Source organism: Lotus japonicus, chromosome 5 (assembly GCF_012489685.1).
Source record: "Lotus japonicus ecotype B-129 chromosome 5, LjGifu_v1.2".
NCBI lineage: Eukaryota > Viridiplantae > Streptophyta > Magnoliopsida > Fabales > Fabaceae > Lotus > Lotus japonicus.
Window position 1 is genome coordinate 14,447,776 of NC_080045.1, and position 22,658 is coordinate 14,470,433.

Below are 22,658 nucleotides of genomic sequence, written 5' to 3' on the forward strand. Positions count from 1 at the left end.
ATTTCCCAATTATTTTTGCAATGTCTTGTTAAATTTCATTTAATTTTAGATTTTCACATAGATTCTCATAGCTAGTCATTTTCTACCGATTTTTTATCAACTTTATAATCCTAAAACTAACAGTTAATCATTACTCTTAACTTTCTAGCATTTTATATTACATTTCTAGATATTATTGTGTTATATTATTTTTGTTGGGGCAAAATTGGGAGCTATTTTCTTAAAAAAAATCTTTACAAGATGATCAAAAAATTAAACCATACTAGATCCTGCAATTCTCTAATTGAATTTAAGATGGTGTACTTGGGGTGGGGCAGCAATCATCCACTAATTCTATATAGTGAAATTCCCTGACATATTGCCCCTGTGGACAGGACACACCAAACACCGCGTCAATCTTGTCCAACATAAGTATATCTTCATGTATAGAATAGAAAGCATGTACAAATTTTATACTGGTATTCATGGATGCTGATTCTTAGTGCTACATCTTCAATTCATGTTAATAGGCCATCATCGGTTATTTTTGTTAATTCCTGTGGCAGGAGAAGGGCTAGTTTTGTTTAACGAGGAAATATCCTCTACTGCTGAGTTTCCATCCCAAAATGTTAACATTCCATGCCAAGGCCTTTTCAAAGGATCATACACTGTTCAACAGAGAAATTATCAAACAGATGAACATACATAAACCATGAGTTGAGGAACAAAAAGTGAAGGAACCACTGGGGGTATAATCAAATGACAAACCTGTTAAACACAAAGCAAGGGATCAAGAGCACTGTGAATAGACATCTCTCCCTCTACTATCTTTGACCAGTTAAGTGAACATCAAGACAATACAGAAATAGCATCATCTGAATCCACCTTCAACTGAAAAGCAGAGACAAATAGACTAATTGGAACACCCCCAGCCACTTAGAAGGAAAAATAAATAAATCAAGAAGATATTGATCCTACCGTCTTCAGATGATTCCGCAAAGAATCATGCAACATGTTTCTGAGCTTGTCACACTGATCAACCATGTGACCCGTTCTGATTAATTCCTCAAGTTGGTAAAGAAGCCGCTCAATTGTTGTGTATGGGAACCAAGCAGCAAATGGTCTTTTCCTTCTAATTATATCTGCCGGTCTCTGCAGAAGGTTAATATTGGGCAATATTAATGAATAGACAACAAACAGATGGCACTGATGCTGCACCATGCACAAAGAATATGCACAACATAAATTTGCCAATTGCCAGCACATTGCAAATAACATAAAATATCAATATGCGAAAGAAGAGAAGAAATTAAAAGCCTTTTTAAGATGGAGCTATCACCAAGCAGAGAAGAGAAACTCAGTAATCCATAACACATCATAGAGAAGAACAAAGCCTTTTAGACCCAAATTCAAGCAAGAAGAAAAAGAAGAGAAAATGGGACGGCTCTGGCTGGCTATAGCAAGAAACACCTCCTGTGGCACCCTTGGCAGCAGATAAAAGAAGAGAGGGAAGACTAGCTAGCAACACTCCTGCTGCAAGCACATAGCACCCTTGAGAGGCATATAGGAATGAGAAATAGAACATCAAGTTCCATAACTAGAACTTGCCAAAAGTAACAGCCCACCAGCAGAATAGAACACACAAAACAAGACACAAATTTTCATCACAGATCTTGAACCCCTCGACATACCGCAAACTTAACAAGATAAAAATAATTCAGCATCTTTCTTAACACACAAGTGCATTGGAGGCACGTGGAACCTCTGTTTGAGCTGAAACTACCAAGGATCGGCCGATCTACTCCAGGCGGTCCTAATGGTGGTGGTGGTCGGCATGGCGGAGCAGTGGCTGGAGAAGGCTGTCGGAATGATGCACGAAAAAGGTAGAAGCCGGAAACGTCGACGGAGTGAAATACGGAATGGGGTAAGGTCAGAAACACTTTCGGAATGAAACACAACAGGTGGTAAGGCCGGAAAAGCTGTCGGAGTGAAACACAACAACGAGAGGTGGAAGAAACAAAAAAACTGTCGGAATGAAACAAGATAGAGGTAAAACGAAAACCAGAATGAGACACAGTTTCTCACACCGATGGACATTGAGTCCATCGAGAATGACAACGGATTAGAATTGCCTCTCGTCAGGCTCTAATAGGGTGTAAGCGGGTACAATCCGATCCAACCGAACACATTATGGTGGGTTGGATTGGATCATCGGTTCGGTTCAGATTTTTTTACTGGCATCCGATCACCATTGGTTCGGGTATCGGATTTGGGGATTGAAAAACCGATCGATCCGAACCAACCCAATGAATTGAGAATTGTTATTTACATTCATCCAAAACATTCCATCCCATTACATTGCCTACTTATATTTGTATTAGAGATGTTGGTTTTATTTGGATTATATGGATTATGTCATTATTGAATGTTTTGTTCTTTGGAAATGTTGAATTTTTCTATATTTGTATTTTTTTCACGTTTTTAGAATAATTTTCATGCAAATTTTTAAATAATATTTTTTTATTCCAAATCCGACCATCCGATCCGAACCAATCCAATTGAGATCGGGTTGGTTTGGTTCGGATTTAGAAATAAAAATTATGAAATCCGAACCAATCCAGATCGAACATATTTAATTGGTTCGGACATTTAAACACCCTAAATCCGAACCAATCCCGTCTGATTACACCACAATCTAATACCATGTAAAATTAGGAGAAATTGAGAGGCAATATTAGACTTAATCCGTGTGTCTAAACTATATAATGGAGATCATTATTTATAATAGGCACCATAAAGGCACAATAAATACAAAATACCCTAGAAATATTCTATTTCTCTAATTTCATGATCACTTCCCTAATTACATGATTAGGTTACCTAATAACCATAAATAAAAGATATCCTACTTATTTACAACATATCTAACAACTATCATCAACAATCTGCTTGAAGAACGTGGGTGCCTAAGATTGATGCTATTTGTGCAGTTTTTCGTTTCTTGAAACTTCAACTCATGCCTGATTCATGATTCAAACAAGAATTGCAGCCTAAGAAGATTGATTAAAAAGGAAGAGGATAATTGTTGCTAAGATATGAGTGGCTAACTTTAGAGCTTTGGTTCCTCAAAAGAAAAAAGGGTGCCGCGGTTGCCTTAGAGAAACAGAAGGCTAAGAATCGCTAACTAAATCAAGGACCGATGTGCAAAAAAGAAAAATTAGCCCTTTAATGATAGTAACAAATAGCTACAATAAATCTCATCCCTCTAAAAACCTTGCAACAAATCCAATGATTAATATTTCTGGTCCACCAGTGGACCAGTTATTTTCCTGATTCACGGCAGACAAAGCCATCTTATATATACTCTTATAGTTACCAACAGTTTCTGAATTTCCATGTTTTGCAAACAACTTAAACTAATTAATATGTAACATTAGAATATATATTAAAAAAGTAGTGAATGCAGATGTTTAATATGAATCAAGTCAATCAACTATGAACATAAGTTACCAAGAACGGCACTAATGGACTGTTTCTAGCAATCCATTAACGGTAAAACCGTAAAGCATACTAAAACCTATGCAGTGCAAGTCTGTAAACAAGAACAATTTTAAAAAAAGTGCAAGGTCAATAAATTTCAGATATGGGTCAAAACATGTCTCTAAAACAGTGTTATCTGATATGGTGAACAAATTTTATATTCGTTTGTCTAATATTATCAATTTCCAAGACACAAAAAGATCAGTTACGTAAAACATATTACTAGGTGGCAGACAGGCACAATCTATGTTGGACTGGAAAATCTAATGATAAAAGCAATTTAGAGATCATACCAGTTGAACATACAAACATCAGAATGATCAACAATAATAAGTTCATTCCATCATAGTAGGGAGAATAATTTACCGTTGAAGCAAATGATTCTATGTACTCTAGTAAAAGATAGGTAGCTTCTGCATATCGACCATAGTTAACATAAAGCTGAAATAAAGATGCAGGAGTTGATTCCCGGCCAGTCATCCCCCACATTCTATCTTTTTGACTCTCCTGTCACAAGCCATGTAAACTGTTAGAAATAATGTAAATAGATAGGATATTTTGCAATAAATGTAAGGAGGTAACATAATCATTGTCAATAGGGAAATACTGATATCATGCATTTATTGTCAAGGTTGTCAAACTCGAGATTTGGCGTAAACTAATGGAGTGCGAGTGCCTATAACAAGTCGACGCCGACCACCCCACAGGAACCTCCAAATCCAGATCAACCGATCCCCGCCAGTTTTGCCCTCATCATAGCTCTCACGCTCCCACAGCGTCACATCCGGCCACTTCTTCGGTCGTCGTTTGTCTCACTGATCACACCTCTCTCCTTGTTCCAGATCTGTCCTTGTTTCTCAGTTTTCAAATCTTGGGTGTACGAGATCTGCGATTTTGGCTTCAGTATTACAGTTTTTCGGGTGTTTCTCTCTCCTCCCTGCAACCCATGGCTTTCAGACTTTCCCATGAACCATCTAATAGTCTTGGTTCTGTGTCGCCCTAAACTAATCTTTGAGGTGCTTTACAAAGCGTCAACCCTCAAAGCCTTCAACATCACTTGCAACCTACTGATTTCTTAAAGTGGTTTAAGCGCCTTTAGATCCATAGTTGTACTATTTTGCTGTGCACACTGGTAATTATGTTGCATGCCTATCTGTGTCTCATTCTCATGATCCATGGATTTTGGAGTCAAGTGCTCCTGACCACATCTCTGGTAATAAATCTTAATTTTCTCACCATGGCCAATGGTTCCCAAACACAATTCGAGGGGGTGGGTACTCCAATCCACGTCCTTACCTATATGTTGACGCAGTTTTTTATGTTCCAGCTTCCCCAATTAATTTAATTTCTATTAGTCATTTGACTCCAGTGTTGTCAAATCGCAATCGTGGACCATCGCGGTGAGCCAAAAATCCGCTATTTTGGCTGCTATTTAGCGGCGAATAGCAGGAATAGCGCGCCATAGTGGGCAACAGCAGCGTCGCGATTAGCCAAAAATCCGCTACGCTATAGCGGCCTAGGGCCGCTATAGCCATTATTGATAACACTGTTTGACTCGCTCACTTGATTATTTTTTATTTCACTCAAGATTTTGTTTTCATACAAGACCAGAGTTCAAGGTGGATGATTGTCATTGTATGTGAGTCCAAAGGTCTCTACCAACTCTTTAGCCAACCTCACATTTGCACTACTACAGATTCATCTCTGCTCAATTGGGACATCCTAGCCCTGGAAAGTTACAAAAATTGGTATAAGTCTGTCCAAGATATCCACCCTTTTCTTGTGAATGTTGTAAACTAGAAAAACATACACGTTGTCATTTCCCAAATGGAGTTGATAGTCAAGCTAAACCTCTCCCTTTGCTTTTGGTCCATTTTGATGTTTGGGGTCCTAGTCGTATTGAGTCCACTCTAGGTTTTAGATAATTAGTCACCTTCATTGATGATTTTTTTTTGGAAATTTTCATTGATGATTACTATCACTGTAATCGGTTGTTTTTAATGAAAAATAGGCCAGAGTTGTTCTGAATCTTTCAACGGTTTTACCATGAAGTTAAGACACAGTTTGGTGTATCTATTTGCACTTTACACAGTGATAATGCCCATGAAAACTTGTCACAATCCTTTATGGCTTATCAAGGCATTCTTCACCAAACATCATGTGCTCATACCCCTCAACGAAATGGGGTTGTTGAAAGGAAAAATCATCACCTCATTGAAAAAACTAGGACACTTTTAATCCATGGCAATGCACCCCATCATTTTGGGGTGGGGGGAGGGGGGTGCTGTCCTTACTGCTTATTACCTATCTAACCGGATGCCCTCGCTGTCCTTAACAACCAAGTACCCCAATCCCCAGTTATGTGTTGTTTCCACAACAAGCGTTGCATTCCTTGACACCACGAGTCCTTGGGTCTAATTGTTTTGTCCATAATCTAACTATTGTTCTTAATAAATTTTCTCCTCAGTCACATGTTATTTCCTGGGGTTTTACTCGATCTCAAAAGGGTTGTAAATGTTAATCCCTATTAGAGTAACAAGTGTGACTAAAACAGAAAGATCAAGCACAAAAATCTATATAGAAAGATTCATGTACTAGTTTTAAAACAAACATACATTCTTTTGCATCAATGAAACCAGTTAGAGTGATTTTAGACCTAGAAATTTACCTTGAACAATTGAACAAGCCATAAAGGCAACTCAATCTTAGAATCTGCACGTAGAAGAGTTTCAGCAACAATAACTGGTAATCTACCATGAAATTCCTTATACTTTTCCTGCAATTTAGGAGCAGTTTCAACGGTTAGAGTGAACCAGTGACTCAAAAAGAAAATGAAAATAAAATCGTAAACATGGAAGTGTCTTGAACAACCAATATTCATTGAAAATGCAAAGTGAAAAGCCAGTCCAGAATAGCCTAAGCATAGCAATGATGTTTTTTTTCCAAAAAAAAATAAAAAGGGTAGTCACACGTCTCTCAAATTTCAAAACCATATTCTCATTCCAAGTTGGTGTTGCAAAAATAAGGTAGGAAATGGTTGGCATGAAAAATCATCCACTGGCTAATCAATCATATGCTGAAATTAATCAAGGGTCAGAAGATACGAACAAGGTAAAGCTTGAGAGTGGCCCATCGACTATTTCTGTCAGTTTGTGGAGCTGTTGGAAGTCTAACAGGTGAACCATGGACAACCATCTCAAGCTTTGATGATGTCAACAAATGACCATGTTCCCTGAAATCACCCAAAACATATAAAGATTATATAGTGCACAATATGTACTGACAGGAACAGCTAAGTATAAATTTGAAAATGCAGAATTGCCAAAGTACTAAACAAACAATAATAAAAACAAATTTTAAAGCCATTAGAATGACTGACGAAGTAAGAACATGCTATTGCAGATGTTGCAACATATGTCGGCATAAGCTACAATAAGTCAGGTATCTTGCATTAACAATATAGAATAAAAAGTGCTTCAAATATAAAGGTAAGGAATAGGCCAACGTACTCAACCCAGTTGGATTCGACTTTATCAAAACAGCATTTCAATGCCATATCAGATAAACATCTTTCCAGTTCCCTAAAAGAAAGACCAAATTATGTATATAAGCATATCAATAAATACACACAGTCACACACACACAAATTGTGCAGGATGTAAACCTCTTCAGTCCAGAACCCTTGAAAAATCTGAGAAGGATCGTAAAAGCCATATCATACAAATTGTTTTGGACAAGAAGATCAGCCAACTCTGATAGGGCTCCATGTTTACCTTTAAAATGAAAAAAAAGGGACAGAGGTTCAAAATCATATCAAATTGAAACACAGTACATTTAAACTTAATATCATCAGTCATTCTAGAAGCAGTCATACGCTTCATAGACAATTCAAGAGAAAATATACTTACCAGAAAATGCCCATTTCACGTTTACCAGTGATAGCATATACTCCGCTAAAGTAAGTGCATACTCGTCCTCAAGTTTTTCAATATCAATAGAGGACTGCCAGCTTTGAGGCTCAGCATCATTATCGGCTGGTCAGAAAATTAGTGATAACATCACACCTCTCCAAACATTAGTAAAAAAAAACTTAACGAAAAAAAAGAAAAATGAAGTTAAGCACACGAGTGCAGGTAGACTAGAGGACAAGATCATCCTTCAAAAACAAAGGAAAGAAAACATTTATGAAAAACCACCCAATCCCTCAACATACATGTCAGGGATACCCTTTTGAAAAAGATATAATAATATTACAAATGTGAAGAAGTAATATCCAGTATATTAGAATTTTTTATTGCCCCTTGCACATTTCATTCTGCTAAAAGTTTGGAGAAGCAAAAATGTTGTAATTAGATCATAAATTTATAATGAAAAGATAAGCTCATGACTAGCAGTGTGATTTTTTGTTGTTGAACTACTTACTGTGCTCATCTGGCGTTCTTTTAGCTTTCTTAGTTGGATTATGTTCGCTCAAAGGAGAACTTCTCTCAGCCAATGGATCAATCCAGGCATATGCAGGATGAACAAGATGCAATGCATTGACTGCAGCAGAGAGCGCATTCAGCCTCTCTTGCAAAATCATGGAACTGCCTTGGTTATCTTTCAAAGCTGCTTCAGTTCTCAAACGAGCTGAATACAAGTATATGTAGCTTGCTGCTCGTCGCCAATTATGCTGGTGGAATTGAAATGCATAGAGCAATTTATACAAGTTTGGCTTTGCCGAAATGTCTGATCGTTCAGCCTACATTTTACACCGTAAAAATTATGCATATTGCACAGAACAGAAAAATTAAAAGAAGTTGTTTTGTTTGGTCAGGCTATACCTTCCAAGCAAGTTCTTGTTCTACTTTTTCTACTAAACCAATAAGGGGAAGTTTATTACTGCAAAGAATCTGTGAAATACAAAAATAATAAAAACTGATTAAAATGTAAAGGGTAAAATTTCTGAAAAAAAAATTAATGAAAAGCAGTACTTTTTAATATAAACACTCACACAAAGTAAAAACTAACATAAATCTCAACATTTTAAGGGAGGAATAACATTGTTAGAAATTAGAAACATAATATAAAACAATGCATATATCTTGACCCAACAGCTTAAGCTTAATGGATAGTTGATTCATGACATAGTATCAGAGCCTCTATGAACAAGTACTTGGAGTTTATTACACCCACTGTTCTAATAAAAAGAGGCAATTGGGCATGCAGTAACAAAGCTAGCACCATGACTGTCTGATGATAGTTCTATCCCTAAAATACCTAAGTCTAGGTTTACAAAGGTATATACTAGGAAACATAAGGGAAGTAAGCCTTAGAAGGTTACTTCTAATATAGCTGCTTAGCTGTTATGCTGATGTCAGCAATACAATTCTGTTAGACAGCTAGCAATTAGTATAAATAGGGATTGGGTCATTCAGTTGAGGAGTTATCGAGTTGGTTAGGATTTGGGAGATTCTGGATCTCGAATTCCAGAGGCTAGGGTTTGTGTTGCATTCCAGTTTCCATCGTTGTAATCTCGAGTTCAACCTCAATTCTTGAGAGTTGATACTCTGTTTTCTCAATAATACAGTAGTTGATTCTTGAGTTCATCATTGTTGGTATCAGAGCTCCATCCAGGAGCTGTGGTACCATTCTATGGTTGCTAGTAGAATGGAGTCTCGTGTTGATGCAATCGAGAGACTCATCGAGTTGATGAGTCGCGACAGAGAAGAGGATCGTCGAATTCGAGAGGAAGAGCGCCGGGAGCGCGCGATTGAGCGCGAAAGAACTGAGGAGCGGTTTCGCGCATTGGAGAAGATTGTGGAGAATCTTGCTGCGAAGAGTGACGGTGAGAAAGGGAGCGAAGAACGCACAGGGAAATTTCATCGCAGAACAGGGGAGGAGAAAACGATCAAAGGAACAGAGAGTGAAGGTGATGTTCAAGGAGATACAGTGAATGAGTTGCGTTCTGAGGTTTCTCACACTGAGCGATGGAGGAAATTGGAGATTCCAGTTTTCCAAGGAGATGAAGATGCCTATAGTTGGATTCAGAAATTGGAAAGGTACTTCAAGCTTAAGGGAGCTACTGAAGAAGAAAAGGTCCAAGCAATTATGGTTGCATTGGATGGAAAAGCACTTAGCTGGTATCAATGGTGGGAAACCAGCAACACTGCCACAACTTGGGACAAGTTCAAGGAAGCACTGCTAGCCAGGTTCCAACTTGCAGCAGCTTCAAATCCTTTTGCAGCAATCTTGGCACTCAAGCAAGAAGGGAGTGTAGAGGAGTTTGTGGAGCAGTTTGAAAGGTTTGCAGGAATGCTGAGAGGAGTGGGTGAAGAAAACTTCATGGACATATTTGTCAATGGCTTAAAGGAGGAGATTTCAGCAGAAATCAAGCTCTATGAACCTGACACACTAGCTGCTATGGTAAGGAAGGCTTTGATGGTGGAAAAGAAGAATATGGCAGTGAGCAAAGCTGGAACCAATGGTTCTGCCAGGTATAATAACTCCTACAAGTCCAATTTTAAACCTTCAACTTATCATAAAACTGTTACAGTTGAATCTGGTGTGAAGAGTGGAGGAAATTCAGTAACACAGGGATCAAATTCCTCTAGTGGAAGTGTTAATGACAAGTCTGTTAATAAAACACCTAGAGGCAACCCATTTAGGAGGCTAACAAGTGAGGAGATGAGGGAAAAGATTAGGAAAGGAGAATGTTTCAGGTGTGAGGAGAAGTTTGGTCAGAATCATGTGTGCAAAAACAAGCAATTTAGAGTCATGTTGCTGGCTGAGGAGGAAGAGGGAGCTGATATGGAGGAATATGAGTTGTTGCTCGAAAATTCAGAAGAAGTGTTGGAGTACAAGCGTCTCTCATTGCTCAGTATACAGGGAATTTCCACAAGAAAGTCCCTCAAGGTGTGGGGAGGGTTGTTGGGAACCAGAATTATAGTTCTTGTAGATTGTGGGGCAACTCATAACTTCATTTCAGGAGCTATGGCTAGGAAATTGGGACTTGTTGTCACAACTACTTCCACATACACTGTAGAGGTTGGGGATGGGCATAAGGTGGAGGGAAAAGGAGTTTGCAAACAGGTAAGAATTCAGATACAAGGCATAGAAGTGGTACAGGACTTCTATCTTTTTGATTTGAAAGGAGTAGATGTGGTTCTGGGGCTGGAATGGCTCGCTGGGTTGGGAGATATTAAGGCCAACTTTGAGAAGCTCACCCTGCAATTCAAGTTAGGAAACCAGAAAGTGAAGTTAAGAGGGGAACCTGAGCTTTTGAAGAAAAAGGTATCCATGAACTCTTTTGTCAAAACAATACAGCAGCAAGGGGAGGGATATATGTTACATTACCAGCTGCTAGAGAAAGAAGAAGCAGTTGCTGAGGAGACACCAGCTGAATTAAAGACAGTTTTGCGGCAATTCCCTACTTTGTTTGCCTCTCCTACAGAGTTACCTCCTAATAGAAGGCATGATCATGCCATACACCTGAAGGAGGGGGCTCAAATTCCTAATATCAGGCCTTATAGATATCCCCATTATCAAAAGAATGAGATAGAAAAGCTTGTAGCTGAGATGTTGAATGCAGGCATAATAAGGCCTAGCATTAGTCCTTATTCCAGCCCGGTGATCTTGGTTCGGAAGAAAGATGGAAGCTGGAGATTTTGTGTGGATTACAGGGCATTAAATAAGGTGACAGTGCCCAATAAATTTCCTATTCCTGTGATAGATGAGCTGTTGGATGAGATTGGCCCAGCTAAGGTGTTTTCCAAGATAGACCTGAAATCTGGTTACCACCAAATCATGATGAAGGCTGAGGATGTAGAGAAGACAGCATTTAGGACTCATGAAGGGCATTATGAATTCATAGTAATGCCTTTTGGACTTACTAATGCTCCTTCCACTTTCCAAGCACTAATGAATGAGGTTCTGAGGCCAGTCTTAAGGAAGTATGCTTTGGTCTTCTTCGATGACATATTGGTTTACAGCCTCACTATGGAAGAACATGTTTTTCACCTCACTCAAGTACTACAATTGATGGAGCAGCAAGATCTAAAGATCAATGGAAAGAAAAGTGTGTTTGGCAGGCAACAAATTGAGTATTTGGGCCATATACTCTCTGCTGGAACAGTAGCTGCTGACCCAAAGAAACTTGAGGCAATGTGGATGTGGCCAGTGCCTAAGGATTTGAAGAGTTTAAGAGGCTTCCTAGGACTCACTGGATATTACAGGAGATTTGTAAGGGATTATGGCAAAATTGCCAGGCCATTGACTCAGTTACTCAAGAAAGACAGCTTCTTATGGGGAGCAGAACCACAAAAGGCTTTTGAAGCCTTGAAGCAAGCTCTCACTGAATTACCTTCCCTTGCTGTTCCAGATTTTTCCAAGGTATTTGTCCTGGAAACTGATGCATCTGGAACTGGTTTAGGGGCAGTTTTATCTCAAGAAGGCAAACCTTTGGCTTTTTGGAGTGCAACCTTATCTGATAGGAGTCAGGCCAAGTCAGTTTATGTGAGAGAATTGATGGCTGTGGTGAGAGCTGTTCAGAGATGGAGGCATTATCTCATGGGTAGGCATTTTATAATCAGAACTGATCAAAAGAGTCTTAAGTTCCTTACTGAACAACAAGTGCTGGGGGAGGAACAGTTTAAATGGATTTCCAAACTGGCTGGTTATGATTTTGAGATTCAATACAAGCCTGGGAAGGACAATTCAGCAGCAGATGCAATGTCCAGGAGAAGTTCTTATTGCGCACTATCAGTCATTAAGGTTAATGATCTAGAGGAATGGCAAGCTGAACTCATGCACGATGATAAATTACAGGCTATTATGCAGGATTTGATTGTGGATCCTGATTCTCATAGGGGATACACCTTGAGAGACCACAGATTGTATTACAAAGGCAAGTTGGTTTTGCCTAAACTTTCTAACAAGATTCCTATCTTGTGCAAGGAATTCCATGCTTCTTTGGTTGGAGGACATTCTGGTTTTTTCAGAACTTATAGGAGGTTGGCTGCAGTGGTTTATTGGGAGGGAATGAAGGGGGACATCAGGGATTTTGTGGCTCAATGTGAAGTTTGTCAGCAGAACAAGGTTGATAACTTGTCTCCTGCAGGATTACTTCAACCCTTGCCTATTCCCACTCAAGTGTGGACTGATGTGTCCATGGACTTCATTGGTAGGCTTGCTAAGTCTAAAGGGAAGGACACTATCTTAGTGGTGGTGGATAGGTTGACAAAGTATGCACATTTTGTTCCTCTCAGTCACCCCTACACAGCTCCTGATGTAGCTGCTGCCTTCTTACAAGAAGTGGTGAGACTTCATGGTTTTCCTAATACTATTGTTTCTGATAGGGATTCAGTTTTCCTGAGTAGCTTCTGGAAAGAATTGTTCAGACTTTCAGGGACTAAACTGAAGTATAGCTCTGCCTATCATCCCCAAACTGATGGCCAGACAGAAGTTGTGAATACTGAATAGATGCCTTGAAGTTTATCTTAGATGCTTGACTGGCTCTAGACCAAAACAGTGGGTTACTTGCTTACCTTGAGCTGAGTTTTGGTTTAATAGCAACTACAATAGATCTACAAAAATGTCTCCTTTTCAGGCTCTTTATGGGAGGGACCCTCCTTTGCTACTCCATGGCACTACAATTCCTTCTAAGTTGGAGGCTGTGAATGTGTTACAAGCAGACAGGGATGAACTATTAGGGGATTTGAGAGCTAATCTTTTGAAGTCCCAAGACATGATGAGGAAATATGCTAACAAATCAAGGAGGGATGTTGAATATCAAGTGGGGGACTTGGTTTATCTCAAGCTTCAGCCCTATAGAAGAAGATCCCTAGCTAAGAAGCTTAATGAGAAGCTCAGTCCTAGGTTTTATGGCCCTTTTCCTGTGGCTGCTAGGATTGGTACTGTTGCTTATAGATTGGATTTGCCTCCTACCAGTCGCATACATCCAGTTTTCCATGTCTCCTTACTCAAGAAAGCAATTGGTACTGGTTTCCAAGTTCAGGACTTGCCTTCTGTTTTGACCGAGGACCATGAGCTGCTGGTTGAACCGGAGGAAGTGCTTGCTGTCAGAGAATTGACCCAGGGAGTTGTGGAAGTGCTTATTCAGTGGCAGTCCCTTCCTGCTTGTGAGAATAGCTGGGAATCAGCTGAGAAGATTCATGAAGCTTTTCCCACCTTTCCCCTTGAGGACAAGGTGGTACTTCTGGGGGGGGGGTATTGATGATAGTTCTATCCCTAAAATACCTAAGTCTAGGTTTACAAAGGTATATACTAGGAAACATAAGGGAAGTAAGCCTTAGAAGGTTACTTCTAATATAGCTGCTTAGCTGTTATGCTGATGTCAGCAATACAATTCTGTTAGACAGCTAGCAATTAGTATAAATAGGGATTGGGTCATTCAGTTGAGGAGTTATCGAGTTGGTTAGGATTTGGGAGATTCTGGATCTCGAATTCCAGAGGCTAGGGTTTGTGTTGCATTCCAGTTTCCATCGTTGTAATCTCGAGTTCAACCTCAATTCTTGAGAGTTGATACTTTGTTTTCTCAATAATACAGTAGTTGATTCTTGAGTTCATCATTGTCCAACAGATTATGGCCAGTAGACTCTTCTGTGTGGGGCGTGTTAGATATATAACAACCATGCATGTGTTTTCACCCCACATGACAAACTTTTAGGATAATTGATTTATGACAAACAAACATCATACTAGTTTTAGCAAGATGAAGTAGAGGAAACATAGAAAATATAGAAGTAGAATGATTTGGAAATATACCAAAGCACAAATTAACAAATTACATAGCTGCAAATATTGCAGGAGTAAGCACCAGAGTCCTACAACTATGTTTTAAAATTGTGTATTATGACTAAAATACCAATTTCAGTTATCTAATTTTCTCCTAGAAATCACAAAATCTTCCTGTAATTAACCTTGGGCGAAAGAGCCATCAATATAGTATTCCACTATGAATAGTTTCACATCAATTTCATTCTATCTTTTACATCAACATAATAAAAACAATAGTTTGAGATAATTAGCAAAGGACAACCAAAGGAGTTCATCCAACCTTTATAGCACCTTGTTCATAAAGAACAATTATGAACCGCCTCAAGCAGATGTATTTGCTTTCCTCATCTGGATTTGAAATAATTGCACAATATGCATCATGAAACCGACCAAGGTCTAATGCAAATATGAAAACATTCGCCCACAGTCGTCCCTTGATGGTTGTCACTGATTCATTAACTGAGCTTCCAATGCACTTTTCATCTTGCGTCTGTAGAGCTTCATCAACCTGCTCAAGAGCAGCAAGAGCAAACTGGCTAGCACCTTCACTCACATTATAACGTTCAAATAACTGCATAGCCCATTGATAGTATTGAAGCCTCCATATAGCAATTGATGTATAACCACCTGTACAAAAACCACACAAATTAATAATCAACTGAAATAATCTGTTATTTAAGATCATGAGAACATAGCAACATAGATACCCACTGAAACCAAGATATGGAATTCCTATGTCAGCAGATAAACTCTGCAGAGCCTCAGATGCACCATTTCCAGATGAAGACCTGAATTAAATACCAATAAATAGTGATGGGTCATACTTATAAGGAAACCACAAGCATATATGCAGAGGGATTAAAACACATGTAAAATATACATACAAAATCCAATTAACTTTTATGATGGCGGTGTATCAAATCAGAGGGTTATTTTTATGAGCGAGTGCAAAAATATTGACTATACAACTATACTTGGATAGATAAGATTTGAAGTTACTTACAGCCAGGTTACATTATGACTAGATCATCCGATTTTGTTTCAATTTTGACCATTCGTGTAAGATTTTATAGTCCACATTTATTCCTCTCACGATCATGAAAAATAACCCGTCCACTTGATACTCGTCTTGTCAATCCCGAATAGCTGAGTGTGGCTACGAGCCTACAACCCCAAAAACGCTATAGCAGTATGGCGCATGGCGGGACGGCCGCTACACTGAAGAAGTCACCGGAAGATGGCCGAAAGTGATCCAAGTAGTAGGGGTGCATGAGTAAGGGTCTAAGGGAGAAGAAAGGTGGAAGCTGGCTGTGTGTTTTGCCTTTCAGGTCTCAGGGGCCTCTCTAAGTTAAAATAATCGAAATACCAAAAATACCCCAAGAAATAGAACTGAAAACCAATAATATCCCCCACCTAATAGAACAGAAAAACCAAAAATGCCCTCAAAATGCGTTCAGAATTTAGAACCAGCTATGAGAACTTTGGAGCTGTTAATGATCTTTCAATGAAAAAAGAAAGCAAGCAATTGAGAATGTTACTCTTTGATTTTCACTGATGGATGTGAGTGGACACAAATTTGAAAACCTGGAGGGTATTTCTGAGAAAATGGAAGATGAAGCGCAAGCAGATGAAGATCCTGCAGAGCCCACAACAGTAGAAGACACTGGGTTTTGATGGTAAGTAGTAATCCATTTTCCTGTTTCCATGTAAGGGTATTTGGGGGGGTATTTTGAGGTTTTTGCTTCAAAAACATACTGAAAAGGGTCTGTTACTCTGTTTAAAGACCACGAGGAGGAAAAGACGGACAACTTTGATAATGGTGAAATAAAAAAAGAGAAAAAAGTGGAGTACTCTATTTTCCTCAGTTCTTTGTTTGTTGCATTGCACTTGTCTTCGAATAGGGGTGGGGTGCAGGGGTGCAGCTTCTGCTGGTAGTAGCTATGGCTATGGTACTAAACTGTGACTTGAGAGTTTTATATGACCTTATGTATTTTCCAATCTTAGTTTAGTTAAATGTTAGTCATGATTTTAAGATTGTATTTCTTCTATTCTAGCATTTTATGAGTACATATACTTGTGTGTACATATAACTTTGTAATTTAGGTAAGATCCTATGATCCATGCTATTATTCTGATCACAAGACTTAAGCGTCGCTCCGTCCCCCTTCTGATCTTATCTTAGGTAGGATCCTGATTTGAACAACCTTGAGTTAAAGATGGGCCCCCTTAGACCCTTTCATTTTCAAAATGGAATTCAAGTTCAAACCTAAATTAAGGAGAAACTAACCAATATAATCCAAATACATAAATAAGTGATCCATTTTAAGATTGAAAATGTAGAATAAAAATTGAATCATTGAATTAGATAAGACCACATCATGAGAATAATACAAATAGAATATCTCAACGTTGAATTGATGTATGTACCTAAAGAAACAGCGAATGGCATCAGAAACTTTTTTATCTTTCTTTGTCGCATGCAATCCACCCTGCACCTGTGCAAGTAGACAACATCCTAGAAGATGATGACGTATGCACCATCCGCCGTCAGTGTCTTGAATACTATGGGATGTCTTCTCCTTTAGCAAATGGCCCTCCACCATCATAAGCAATTGCTTTTGAAACATTTTGGTAAATTGAAATATAGTAAAATTTCAGAAATGATTACTACAGTGCAAAGAAAGATCGACAAGGGTTCAAATTAAGATTCCAGGAAGAAAAGAAAAGGCAAGTGAATAACCTCAGCAGCACCATACTGGTCATGCTTGAAAAGGATAAATGCAAGATCAATGGAACGACTCAAGAAAGTAGAAGATCCTCCAGCCTGGCCCCAAATGATTAAACTGATGAAGTCTCTCATCCTATTAATATAGCTCTGCATATCTGAGAAACGTTCTGTCCAAAGGTAGCTATGAACTACAGATGCACTTTTAACATTTAGCAAGAACATAAAAGCCAATGTGAAGTCACATCTGCCAAGCTTTTCATTCCATAATTGTTTCCCCAAGTTGTTATCTGTATTCGTGGCCAAAAAAAGTTTCAAAATATCATTGTGTAATCAGCTCAGAACCCCCCCCCCCCAATATAAATGCTAGGAACACAAAATGGAAATAGAGAAAGATAAATGTGATTTTATTGATTGAAAATGAAAAGAGCAAGGAGAAAGATCTATCTTCCAAAGGTTTCCCCTTACAACAGACACTGTAGTTTACCCAATGCTAACAAATCTGAATCCCGCTCTCTTCTACTACTACTCCATTTTAAGCTTAATAGATGGGAGAAAAGGAAAGTAGTAAAAAATGAGAGAACATGAGTGAAGAAGATTGAGAGAGAATTTCTGTCAAATGTCAAAAAGAGATTGATATTTCTGCCAACAGCAGAATTGGTGATTGTGCCTGTTTATTCCAACCTTACTTTCCATCCGCCAGAGAATAGGAATGAATAATGATAGAGCAGTACTACTACAGAATCTTAGCTTCTTTAAGCAGACTGAAACCAGAGAAACTGGTGCAGATCTTTGGGGTAGCTCCAATCATCTCATTTAAAATTCCCCAAAAAGCTTATTGCCAAAAAAAAGTTCCCAGCAGAAAAATGTGAAAAATATGAGTCCTGCTTTGCTAACTAGAAAAGCACATTACACATTAAGAGAAAAAACAGCGAGAGGTCTATGATTATGTGTCATTTTGCCGACAGGTTTGTCCAAAAGAAAACTTTCACCATCCATGTAGGGTCTTAAACTTCCAAGACTGTCCTCAACTGGCAAGGATGAGCACTCTGATCTGAACTATAAATCAGAATATCATAAAAGAACACCATGACATCCTTCAAGATAAGCGTGGAAAATATCATTCATTAATCCTTGGAAAGTAGAAGGGCCATATGCTAACTCAAACGGTATCACCACATATTTATAGCATCCATCATGGGTTCTAGATACAGTCTCATGTTTGCCTATTAGAGTAATATAGTTACTGCTATGTTAGTGTTACTGATAAGTGTCATTAGGTAAATGCTGACTGTGTTCTGTTCAGTTAGTTGTGCCTAGCTGGCAGGTTTGTTAGAGAGTTAGTTACATGCTTAGCTGTCAAAGCTTAGCTGTCAAGGTTAGTTAGAGTTAGCTTCATCTGCAAGCTAACAAATCTCATAGTATAAATACTGTAATCTCTCATGTATTCATTACCTTTTCAATCAATGAAATTCAGTTGAAGATTTTCAACATGGTATCAAGAGCTGAGTACGATCCTTGAAGATCTCTCTCTCTAGATTTTCGTTTTTCTTCTTTCTTCTTCATCACCATGGCTGATGAAGGTCATGCACAAGAAACTGCAGTTCCTGAAACTTCAGTTCCTGTTCCAGTTGCGGTTCTTCAACCACAATTGGCCTCTTCTTCTCTGGTTCACAAGCTCGTTCTGAAGCTTGATGATTCCAATTTTCTCTCATGGAAGCAGCACGTTGAAGGCATCGTTAGAACTCATCGATTGCAGAATTTTCTTGTTCATCCTGATATTCCTCCTCGATTTCTCAGTGAGGAGGATCGCGTGAATGCAGTAGAGAATCCTGCATATCAGGTATGGGATCAACAGGATTCTGCTTTGTTCACCTGGCTTCTCTCGTCTCTGTCTTCATCAGTGCTTCCAACCGTTGTCAACTGCACTCAGTCCTGGCAGATCTGGGAAGTTGTGCTTGATTTCTTTCAAGCACAATCGCTTGCACAATCGACGCAGCTGCGATCGGAATTGAGATCCATAACCAAGGGATCGAAGATTGCTTCTGAGTTCCTCAAGCGAATCAAGGCCATCGTCAATGCTCTGATCTCGATCGGAGATCCTGTATCGTTTCGCGAGCACCTTGAAGCGATTTTTGATGGTCTTCCCGACGAGTATAGTCATCTCATGACTATCATCTACAGTCGCGAGTTCCCTTGCACGATCTCGCAAGCTGAAGCTATGGTTATCGCGCATGAAGCGCGTCTTGAGCGTTCTCGCACGCGTCAGTTGAGTGCGAATCCTCCGTCAGCGCTCCTTTCTCAAGTTGCGCCACCGGCGACGCAACCTGCACCGGTGTCGTCGTCTTCTTCATCAACGTCGTCGCCGGCGACCTCTGAGGCTAACTATGCTTCAGGTTCCTCTGAAAACTCCTACGATGATCGTTCCTACGATAATCGCGGCAGTTATGGCGGTTCTCGTGGCGGTTACGGTGGTCGCAACGGCAGTAACAACTCTCGCGGTGGACGAGGAGGAAATCGAAGTGTTCAATGCCAGATTTGCAAGAAGTATGGGCATGATGCTAGTATTTGCTACCATCGTGGTCCATCATCTGGTTCTACTGGTTCTACTGGCATGTTTGGCTTGCAGCCAACTGGTTTTGGTATGCCACTGCCTATGCATTCTCAGATGATGCCTCAGTTTGGATTCTCCCCATTTTGTGGTGTTCCACAATTTGGTGTACCTTCTCAGTTTGGTACATCACAGTATGGAGGCTTTCCAAACATGTTTGGTCAATTTCCTCAAGGTTTAGGCATGGGAAATTTTGCTCAGCAGTTTGGTTTCCAACCATCTGGAGGTTCACAGTGGAACTCTTCTCAGTTTTCTGGTGGATCAAGACCTGGAAATCCTCCAGTTAGAGCTCCACAGGCTATGCTTACTGGACCTACTTCATCTACTACTGGTACTAACACTCCTGCTGCAGCAAATCTTAGCTCATGGTTTCCAGATTCTGGAGCTACACATCATGTTACCAATGATGCCTCAGTTGTTTCTGACAGTGTTTCCCTAAATGGCAATGATCATATCTACATGGGAAATGGACAAGGTTTGCCTATTATTTCTGTTGGACATGTCTCTTTTCCATCTCCTTATCATAAACACACTACACTCACTATGAATAATCTGCTTCTAGTTCCTAACATCACCAAGAACTTAGTTAGTGTAAGCAAGTTTGCTCGTGATAATCATGTCTTTTTTGAGTTTCACTCATCCTATTGTGTTGTCAAATGTCAGGAAACTTCTAGGGTTTTGCTCAAAGGAACTGTTGGTCCTGATGGTTTATACAATTTTGAAGGGATGCATGTTCCAACCCTTCCTCCAGCTTCATCTGTTTCATCTACATCTGTTTCACCAGTAGTTGCTCCATCTGTCTTTTCTGCTTCAGTTCCTTTGTCAAATGTACCTAGTGCTAGCTCATCTTCAAGTGTACCTAGTGCTAGTTCATTTTCTCTTGTGTCTTCTGTTAATAATGTAGATCCTACTGCCTATGACTTGTGGCATTGTAGGCTAGGTCATCCTCATCATGAGGCTTTACATTCTGCTTTGTCCAAATGTAATATATCATTGTCTAATAAAGCAAAATTTTCTAAATGTTCAGCTTGTTGTGTAGCAAAGTCTCACAAGTTACCCTCTTCCTCTTCTACTACTGTTTATGCTACACCTTTAGAGCTTGTTTTTGCTGACTTATGGGGCCCTTCCTCCATTGAGTCTTCTTGTGGTTACTCTTATTTTTTAACTTGTGTTGATGCTTACTCTCGTTTCACATGGATTTATCCACTTAGGCACAAATCTGAAACTTCCTCTGTTTTTCTTCAGTTCCAAGCTATGGTAGAGTTAAGGTTTAATCTGAAAATAAAGGCTGTCCAAACAGATAATGGCACTGAATTTAAACCTTTACAATCTCATTTTGCTAAGCTTGGCATAGTGCATCGATTGACATGCCCCTACACACACCATCAAAATGGTAGTGTTGAGAGGAAGCATCGCCATATCATAGAAACTGGCCTTTCATTACTTGCATTTGCTAAAATGCCTTCTCAATACTGGGATCATGCATTCCTGGCTGCAGTTTTTCTTATTAATCGTCTTCCTACTGCTGTTTTGGCCAATGAGAGTCCTTATTTCAAGTTGTTCAAGACTCTTCCTGATTACAAGATACTTAGGGTGTTTGGTTGTGCTTGTTATCCTCACTTAAGGCCTTATACACACTCTAAGCTGTCACTCAGGTCCAAGGAATGTGTGTTTGTTGGTTACTCATCATCTCATCAAGGGTACAAATGCATGGATGGTGCTGGTAGGATTTTTGTGTCAAGGGATGTTATTTTTGATGAAGTTAAATTTCCCTATCCTACCCTGTTTTTCTCTGCTGGGTCTGATTCATCTGCACAAGGAATCACTTCAGAAATTCCTGTTTTAGCTCCTCAGGTTCCTGTTCAGCACCAGCAGCCTTTTCAAGGTCAAGACTCAGTTGCAGCCTCTTCTTCTGGGAATTTTTCTCAGGCTGAAGCTTCTGTTCAGCAACAATCTCCACCTACACCAGCAGCTACTGCCACTGAAGTAGCTTCAACTGGATCTTCCTCTTCTGCTCCTATTCCTCAGCCAGTGGGAAATACTCACCCTATGCAGACAAGAGCAAAATCTGGCATAGTCATGCCCAGATTATTTCCAACTTTACTGCTCACTCAAGCTGAGCCAGCTACCACCAAGCAAGCTCTCAAAGATCCTAAGTGGTTAGCTGCAATGAAGGCTGAATATGATGCATTGCTTGCTAACAATACATGGACATTGGTTCCACTTCCCAGGGATAGGAAGCCAATTGGTTGTAAATGGGTTTTTAGGGTGAAGGAAAATGCAGATGGCACCATCAATAGGTATAAGGCCAGACTTGTGGCCAAAGGTTACCATCAAGTCAAGGGGTTTGATTATTCAGAAACCTTTTCCCCTGTGGTGAAGCCTATAACTATTAGGCTCATTCTTTCCCTGGCCATTACTAAGAGATGGCACATTCATCAACTTGATGTGAATAATGCCTTTTTAAATGGAGCTCTTCAAGAGGAGATATACATGCAGCAACCAAGTGGATTTCAGCATGAAGACAAATCTCTTGTTTGCAGACTTAACAAAGCTCTTTATGGCCTTAGACAGGCCCCAAGAGCTTGGTTTGACAGATTGAAGTCAGCCCTTGTGAAGTATGGTTTTAAACCAAGTAGATGTGATCCATCTCTCTTCACTTTCTACACTCCAACTTGCTGCATCTACATACTAGTCTATGTAGATGATATTATCATTACAGGCAATTCCTTGACTCTGGTTCAGAAAGTAGTGCAGAACCTCAACTCTGAATTTTCCTTGAAGCAATTAGGCCAACTTGACTACTTTCTTGGTGTTCAAGTGCATCATCTTCAGGACAGGTCCTTGCTTTTGACACAAACTAAATATATAACTGACCTTCTTGAAAGGGCAGAAATGGGAGAGGCCAAGGGGATCTCTACTCCCATGGTTAGTGGAGCAAAACTCAGCAAATATGGAGCAGATTACTTTGCTGACCCAACTCTCTATAGATCAATAGTTGGTGCTCTCCAATATGCAACTTTAACA

At 39.5% G+C, this 22,658-nt stretch overlaps 1 protein-coding gene across 1 annotated transcript; it reads right to left on the minus strand.

Annotated features, from left to right (window-relative positions):
• Window positions 1–215: 215 nt before the first annotated feature.
• LOC130719129 (nuclear pore complex protein NUP160-like) lies at window positions 216–17,353 on the minus strand (the record flags this gene model as incomplete). Its single annotated transcript, XM_057569768.1, has 15 exons — window positions 216–647; window positions 748–870; window positions 958–1,131; window positions 3,886–4,026; window positions 6,188–6,295; window positions 6,628–6,751; window positions 7,029–7,100; window positions 7,184–7,292; window positions 7,428–7,553; window positions 7,942–8,260; window positions 8,343–8,411; window positions 14,576–14,922; window positions 15,007–15,083; window positions 16,723–16,910; window positions 17,036–17,353. Coding segments are annotated over 14 exons (2,214 nt in total), but the record flags the coding sequence as incomplete, so codon positions are not given.
• Between the last annotated feature and the right edge of the window lie 5,305 nt (window positions 17,354–22,658).